Source organism: Pararge aegeria, chromosome 19 (assembly GCF_905163445.1).
Source record: "Pararge aegeria chromosome 19, ilParAegt1.1, whole genome shotgun sequence".
Lineage (NCBI taxonomy): Eukaryota > Metazoa > Arthropoda > Insecta > Lepidoptera > Nymphalidae > Pararge > Pararge aegeria.
In genome coordinates, this window is record NC_053198.1 from 359,618 (window position 1) to 368,328 (window position 8,711).

Sequence of the window (8,711 nt, forward strand, 5' to 3'; positions counted from 1 at the left end):
TCGTAATGATCGACTAGAAATGTCAAAATCGTTTTAAAAGCTGGTTTGGTCACGTACCGCCTATATTTTTGAATGACAATTCAACAAAGGCATTTTGATTTGAAAATGTGTTATTATGAAATCCAAAATGTTTAAAGCTAGAATTCGTGTGGCAACGACAGTTTATATCGCTTTGTTCGTCTGGTAATATACGTCAAAAGAATGTGACCTACTTGTTACAAAATATGTAACCTAGATGGCTATTTGCTTTCAGTTTGGAAAATTGGTTTTGGACGACAACAATTGCGAGTTAAACGCTTGTTCCTTCAAAGCATTTTTTCACTTCGTTTGTTTATGAATTGGATTTTTAATGGAATCTGACGTCTAATTGCTCCGATTCACATCTAGTGTTTTTTTTTTTTTTTTTTTTCTCACATCTAGTGTCACCATTATTTTGTTTTTATATTCGTAGACTGCTCCGATATTTGTTGTTATTGCATCTTTTAACCACCTAATTAGCTAATAATAAATCCTGTTTTATTTGTCAAACGTGATTTACCAAGTTTTTTCTACGTTCCATCTGTATAAATAAGAAAAATTATTTAAAGCAGGAGGTATGACTTCACATACATAATAGGTTTTTGATAAATAATCATTTAAGATTAAGTGAAATTACTTCTATAGCAAGATTTTTGGATATCTTACACATTTATACCACACGTAATAATATTATCATAAGCATCATATTATTTTCTTCTTTCAATCATTTTGTCAATATATTTTTACTGACTGACCATGCAGAACAGATAGATACTATTACTGATACTATTTTTTACAAAAATCATATCATTGTTGTGTTGTTCCACACCTAAATGTACATGTATGTAACAAAACAACAATTTAGATTAGATATTTGTTGGACAGTTATATATTTGTTTCCAAGAAAGGTCGTTATCTAGTCTCGAATTTCATTTCAGTCCTGGTTTTCACATTTTTTTCTCTTATTTTTGGATATGTTGGAAGTTTTACTGTCAATAATTTCCTTTTAAATGCGAAAAAAACTAAGTGTGTGGAAATTATTTTACCAAATGTAAAGAAAGTTAATAAAAATATGATAATAAATGGAGAATCACTAAAAATGGAAGATTCCACAGTTTCTGGGCATGACCTCAGATTGTAAGCTTAAGTGGGGTACCCATATAGATACACTAGCAGGTAAACTAAGCTCGGCTGCCTACGCCGCGAATATTGCAGAAAAGAGCTGTAGGGTCAATATATAAACTTTGAACATGTGAATCCCTCCGTGAAAAATGTAAAGAAATAGGTATACTTACGGTAGCCTCACAATATATTTATAACAATATAGTATTTGTAAGACAATGCATTAGTCTTTATAAACAAAAAGTGGATATAAACAGTCGGCTGACAAGAAATGGTCATAAATTAGTGACAACTGCATATCGTCTGCGAAAGGTGCAAGTCATTTGTGGGATTGAGTATAAGCTTTTATAATATGATTCCTAAGGTAATTTTGGACCTACCAATGCATGAGTTTTAAGAATGTGTTAAAACACATTTATTACAGCGAGGTTATTATACAATTGATGAGTTTCTTAATGACAAGGTTGCTTCGAAGCATCCGGCTCCGCTTTCATCTCTCACATGATAGAAAAATGAATGTTTAACATTCATTTCAAGTAAAATGTAAATTTTTGATGTTGGAAAAGAGCAACTGCTGAGTTTTTGCCGGCTTCTTCTCGGTAGAATCTGCCTTCCGAACTGGTGGTAGAGTCCATATTAGGCATACTTGAAATAAATAAATTTTGAATTTTTGAATATGCTAACGAATTAAACGCAACTGTTTTGTTTCTGCACCATAAATTAATGAAGGAAATTGTTGAGTAATGAAAGAATGAACTTTTTAGTAAATCTCTCGAGGAAAGGAAAACGCGTGACTTTCATACTGTGTTGCTATAATATTTATTCAACCATCACCGTTATCGTCGGTCGATGGGAATGGAAACCGTTTCCGTTCCCAGTTTTGTAAACATACGCCGTTTTTGTGGGTGCGCGTGTTGTACTCACATACCAACATGTATATCAAACCAACTTTTATAACCTCCACGAAATATTCAAACAATAGCGTCTGTATGTATAGTTAAGGCTATTATTTTGCTAGTGGTATTCGAGACCGAGTTGCCACTATTGCTGTTCATGTGAAATAACAGTTGTTAAATCAATTGATAGCTTTGATGCACTGCAAGCATTGTCAACTGCAAAATATAACTTTCTCTATTTAAGTTATTAACCTCGGAAACATTCAGTTTAAAATCATCTCTTAAAATAAATTCATTTGCGTTAGTCTTTGATACTAAATATGAATATATGTCTTTCTGCAAAAATATAATCATTGAGATTACCGTTTGTTTACCTTAAATTTCCGACAACATTAAAGTGTATGTGAGTCGGCATAGCCTTATAAGAAAGCATATCGTCATTATCTTTAGGCTCATCAATGGAGAGAGCTACGTTAAACTAAAGAAAAGAAGATACCGGTATAACCAGAGTAACCAACATAGTTCAACCAGTTGCAAAATGTGAAACAGAAGTGACAATCGTCGCGTCACATCGGGGACTGATTAGGGATGAAATCTGAACGCAGCGTACCTACCGAAAAGCGCAGGGAGTCGTTGAACTCTGAAATCTATCCACGTACCTTCATCATGTACATCTAACACTACATCTTTATAATATGTGTCATATGTAGAATGAATATTAAGAATTATTTGCTATTCTCCCCGAAAATCTGTACACTTTTATTTATAATTTCTTCAATCTTTATACTCCATACAGAGCAGATCTTCTGCAATGTATTATCTACGCACGATTAGCTACGACAACACCTGAGCATCCAATGAGGACTTGACAATGAACATTGCATAGTTGGTGTATCTTATGTGTTAACTCTTATAAGTGAAGTAAATCTTAAAAGTGATTTCGCTTCCAAAAATACTTTGGTGAAATGAAAGACATTTTTATTTGTAAAATGCCGTCCTATGTTAAATTACAGATGCTTAGTAGTTAAAGTGGCAAAATCCAGTTCACAGACACTAACGAGTTCCTTTTATAAATCCCCGCTCGAAGCGGCGCGATGTCGTCGAGTGTGTCGCAGTCTTTTAATTACGTACAATCAGCTGTGCGTGCTTGCATGTGTGGGTGGCGTGGCTACAGGCGGCGCGCCCCCCTCGCGCACACAGACGCGACGCCAATCAGCTGATCGCGGCCGACGTGCCAAAACAACGCCGCGCCGGCTTGCGTACCGCGGACAAGGCTCCGCAGCGGTCGCCCGTCGCCATGCGCGCCCACCCAGCTTGCTAATGGCACTCTTACAGAGAATAGATCACAATCTATCGCAGAATATGCTTCATATTATAGCAGATTGAGATATTTGACATCATAGCAAGAAAGCTAGTTTTACAGTATCGACAACGGTTGCACCTGGGCTTGGTCTTGAACGGAAATGGATAGCGTAGCCAAAACCCTTGTGATATGGGTACTAAGTAAGATAACTGATGAATATTTTTATGAATAATAAAAATACTTATAATATACAAATAAACACACAGAAACTGAAAAACATTCATATACTTCACACAAACATTTTCCAGTTGTGGGAATCCAACCCACGGCCTTGGACTCAGAAAGCAGGGTCGCTGCCCACTGCGCCAATCAGCCGTTAAGATATCAAACAAAAATATAAATTACTTAGCAGGTTATATAAACAGGATTTACTTGGATGATGCAAAATGTTCATTAAAATGCAACATTAATAACGTGCCAGAAGATTGTTTCAGTCGATCCTTTATTCAAAACATCAACATGTAATTCTGTCATCCGAACAACGATCAAAAGAGCAACTCTCCCTACCATAAGCACAGATTCAGCTTCATCCTATGTTTTCATAATCAATTACAGATAGCTTACCGTCCCTAACCGATTAATTGTCAGACTACAAGTTTTTACACATGACCTTATACATAATAGTTTAAGTCTTCTACCAATACAGCTATAATGCAACATTATATTGATATGCGCGATCTGGAGAATGGAAAATTTATCAAAGGTCCCATGGACGTTGAACATGATAAAATCTTGAGACATCTCAACGCATGGCTTGTTTTAAAGATTTACAATTCGATAGGATCATTTATAAGCGCTCCAAAACAACCCGCCGTTGAAACATTACTTATTCATAGCCCGATAGAGCTACATTCTACAATGATATGTAAATAACGATGTTGTATCGTTTTGTTTGGAGTTGTTTATCCACCGTATTTATAAGATGACTGAAATGAACCAGAACGTTTTTCGAAACATGAAAGAGTTCCGATCCCTATCTACTTCTCTTTCACTCCTGTCTGGACACGTGCACATAGAAAAGGACGAGAGACGGGTACGCCAGTCATGTTCGGCACTTAAAAATATGGCCGATCCTTGCTTAGTTTCGTGATCGCCTAGGGAGGGGGCGATGTCGATAATATTATATTTTATGGCGCCGGGTGAGGGCGCACATAAATTGGATATTCGTTTTACGAGAGATAATACTGACGATAAATTATACTTGCGTTTTGGGACACGAGCTGCGTGGCGTCTTCAAATTATAGCACAAAACCGCAAGAGCTCGGCCGTGCGTTCCGAGGAAGTCTGTAATTACTGAATTGCTACTTTGATCGTAAAGCAACGTTATCAGACCGCGGCGAGGTTATTATATTATTTTTGCGACCATCATTCATACTCGCATCGCCTTACGAGAGCGCATCTACTTATCTCCAGCTCGTTTATACTTCGCAAATACTCGTAATTACTTTTATAGCGACGTAAGAACTAAAGCGCTATAATAATTTAAAAAGAGGCATTTCCCCGCGCGATGTTAATCGGATTTCAGCGGAATATACTCATAATAATTGTTAATCGTAATTATCATAATAATTTAGATCATTAAAACTACACAGCAATTCTCATTATAAAGATTTAGTAGAAAGAGCTCGAGCTAACTGCGGGACGCTATAATTACATTATAAAAAGCGAGGCTTCAAACAAAATGTAGCCTTTTCATCGCTTTGTATTTTTATTGCATTTGCTTGCACGACAAATAAAGAGACCTGCCCGAGGCGGCCATACTTTCCGAATCAGGGTACGTGCAATATCAGAGCCATAAAAAGTTACAATAAACTTTTTATGAAGGCAGTGCAGATAAAATAAATATAGCTTTAATTCGCCCCCTCGTTGCATGGAACAATATCGTCCTTTCTCTTATGACGAGGCATAAACTGAAAGGAAATTATAATGCAGCAGTTAACTGTGCTGCGAGCGCGAGTGGAGTGGAGGAGGGTCGGTCGGCAATCATCCATTAGTCTCGATGTTTATTTCATGTTTATTACGTGAATGCTAATTTAACAGCGTCGCTCTCTGACGTGGGATAATGGGGAACACTCTCTGGCGGCGTGCGTGCCTCGCTAATGGTCGATTTGCCGTCCGCTTCGTGACCACGGCTCCACTAAAACTGCTGCGTGCAGCTCTGAACTATTCGACTGCCTCCTAATTAGTTTTACCACTCTTAATTGCATAGCCGCGCTTCTTGGTACGTACGGAATAATAACCTGTTATACTTTAATGACCACATTAAAAAGAGCTATTTTCTGAACAATTTCTTTCTCAGCCTTCATTGTTGATTATTCACGATTCATTGTGCATGAGCACCTTTCATGTAGAAAGAATGGCTTGTTAGCCTTTTGTTCATCAATGTTTTTAGCTCGATTGAACAATAGGCACTACAAGAAAAACTTGCAGTGTTGTATTGCCAAATCATGACTAGCACCTTGATTATACGCAGTAACAATAGCAATGTTTTTAAACGTACTTTAATTATCATTAGTTCTGAAGTTCTATGTAATTTAAAACTGATTAAAGATCACATGTTAGATTGTTTAATTACTCACAATTTCTTGCACCAAATTTTATTTCTAAATCGTAATCTTCTTTAGAAACCGTCTTTAATTAGTTTCAATACTATTGAGGTACATGAATTATTCAAGTAAAAGTTTTCAAAGACTTAGACCAGTAGTAAATTTTCATTATATAGATATCTACGAGTAGTAACAGTATACTGAATGTTTGTTAACGTTGTAATTTATATTGCATGTCTTGCTTGATTTATGTTTTACAGAATACATTGTTCATTCAAGGTATTATTGACATGATTAATTATCAGTTCTGCCTTGCCAATGATTTCACTCCATAGTTCGGTATTCCAATGTCATAGTTCCCGTTATCAATAGGAATTAAATTATTAATAATAATTGGAAATTTGTTAGTTTTTAAAGTAAGTAGATACTTTCAATACAAAAGGACAAAACAACTTTCCATTACATTTGTAAGCAATTCAATACATTCAACATCCTCCCAGTTGATAACCATTCAATCTTAAACTAATCCTGTTTAACACAAAACTAAACGGATAAGAGAGATTATATCCTTGAAAACATGCTACAGAAGTCATGAATATAAGCCCTTTGTTCATTTAGTTTATAGTTTCAGTAAAATTGGGCTGATATGAAGCATATCAATTCCGTCTTTTGATATTGTTATGGTAATTTATTGTTACAAATATAACAGTAGAATTCGCTCATGCGATTCATCTCAAATCAAATTTCCTAAAAGTGATGGCAGTACGTGGCAATCTTGTTGGTAGCAAACAATTCCGAGTAATTAAATTTATTCTATTACTAAGATAAATTGTAATCCAAAAAATATTGCATCTAATCGTGGTAAATCATACAATGAGTACCATTGAAATTTGAAATTTAGCACAAGCTATACGAAATGTCGCATTACATCGCATTGCACTCAGTCTGAAGTTGGGAACCCAGTAACTCGATACAATATAGCTGTTGAGCCAGGTAAGGCTAGTTAGGTTCCGTGGTCGCGTTGGATACACTTAAAGTTGTAGAACTGGTCAGCTTACTTACGTCTGTCTAACAGAGAAATCCTCATCCGGGGCTGGCGGTCGCGGCACACAACATCCACTGGCACTGACACGCGACCAACGCAACACATTCCGCAATCCGCATTCCGCACACTACACGGGACCGACCGGAAACGGAAACGCGCTTAGCCGAATGGAGATAAATAAAACGATGCTTTAAGGATTTTTGTAAAAAGATAGTTATATTTTTGGCATTGGACTATGACACAATATAATACTATGATATGCTAAGTAAGCGTTTTATAAAGACTTTTACATGCCGAATATTTGTTAATCAGACTATTCATCAGAGGACTCTTTATATATAACTTTAACAAACATAACTGCTTACAAAATGAGAGTAGAATACGATTCTTGTTTACCACTCGGGACTGTTCTAGAGCTCATCACCTATTCGAAAACATAACTATGTCTAGTTTTATTCGTAATATTTTTCTCACTTTCATTTTTTACTCTATAGGTACATATTTTATTATAATACAATTTTTGAACATATAATTATTATCGATATGATATCTTATACAGAAATACGCAACGAATCAGCGACGGTACAATAACTTATCATGAAGCATCGGTTACTGCGACTGCGAATAAATACTTCGTCGGTGGGCGTGCGCCGGCGGCGCGACTGTCGCGCGGCGACGCGTCATCGTCCGCACCGAGCACTCCGTTCACACAATGTCGACGCACATAGGTACTATTTGGTATGGGTCCCGCGGCCGGCCGCGCACTTACACTACTAGTTACAAGGGAACATCACAGACTCCGCGGGCTACATGTAGATGGGCAGCTGCTGCAGCGCGCGCTTGTCGAAGCGCTCGTACGGCGGCGGCAGCGCCAGCTCGCAGTCCAGCGCCTCGGGCGGCAGGTAGGGGTGCGGCTTGAGGCGCCGCGCCAGCTTGGCGCCGCCCAGCGCCACGCCGCCAAGGGCCACGCCGCCCAGCGCCACGCCGCCCAGCGCAACGCCGCCCAGCTCGCAGCGGAAGCGGCGCGGCTCGGGCGCGCGCGGCGCGGCGCGGCAGCAGCGCCGCACGGCACGCACGCGCGCGCGCGCGTCGGGCGCCGCGTCGCCGCGCGGCAGGTTGTTGACGAAGGGCACGCGGCGCAGGCTCTCGAGCCTGCGGAAGTGCGACGGGTGGATCATGAGCAGCGGCTCGATCTTGACGCCCTGCGGCGGCTTGGCACAGTCGGGAAGCTCGTATTCGATACTGCAGTCTACGTGTAAAGGCACCGAGTAATCCTTGGGGGCGAGCGAGGCGGGCCGCGCGTCCCGTGCGAAGCGGTCGGCGGCCGCGAAGTCGGCCTCGCTGCGGGCGTAGCCCGTCATCGTGGCGGGCGCGGCCTCACGGCATGTGCGCCGCGGGGCGCGCGCCGATCAGCTGATTGTGCGATCTCGGGCGCGCGGACGTGCGCGCTGGTCGACGGCTGGCGCGAGACTGTGGCGGCGGGCCGCGCGCCTGCGCCGCGCTCGTCCCGCCCCGCGATCGATGGCGGCGGCGGGCTGCGCAGGGCGGGGGCCGGGCGCGGGGTTCCGCCGGTATTGTGACGCGAATGTCAAACAGCTGACTGCGGCGACGTCGGCGTGCCGGGGGCGCGGGTCGCTCCGCCGGAGGGTGCCGGGGACTGTGCGTCGCTCGACGATGAGCTCTCAGAGCGACACTGATGTTGCTCAGAAGTGGAAACAATG

The 8,711-nt window shown here is 40.5% G+C and overlaps 1 protein-coding gene across 1 annotated transcript; it reads right to left on the minus strand.

Moving 5' to 3' along the window:
• Positions 1-7,179: 7,179 nt before the first annotated feature.
• LOC120631908 lies at positions 7,180-8,473 on the minus strand. Its single transcript, XM_039901592.1, has 2 exons — positions 7,989-8,473; positions 7,180-7,922 (listed from the first exon to the last, which is right to left on the minus strand). Exons 1-2 carry the CDS (start codon positions 8,349-8,351, stop codon positions 7,797-7,799), a joined length of 489 nt encoding a protein of 162 aa, XP_039757526.1. The 5' UTR covers positions 8,352-8,473; the 3' UTR covers positions 7,180-7,796.
• Positions 8,474-8,711: the final 238 nt, after the last annotated feature.

What these genes read in the sequence shown, in the direction of transcription:
- LOC120631908 (XM_039901592.1), bottom strand. Translation starts at nt 8,351, where the DNA reads ATGACGGGCTACGCCCGCAGCGAGGCCGACTTCGCGGCCGCCGACCGC. An exon ending in TCCGCTGCGAGCTGGGCGGC is followed by an intron (nt 7,923 to 7,988) that starts GTTGCGCTGGGC and finishes GGCGGCGCCAAG; the next exon opens with CTGGCGCGGCGCCTCAAGCC.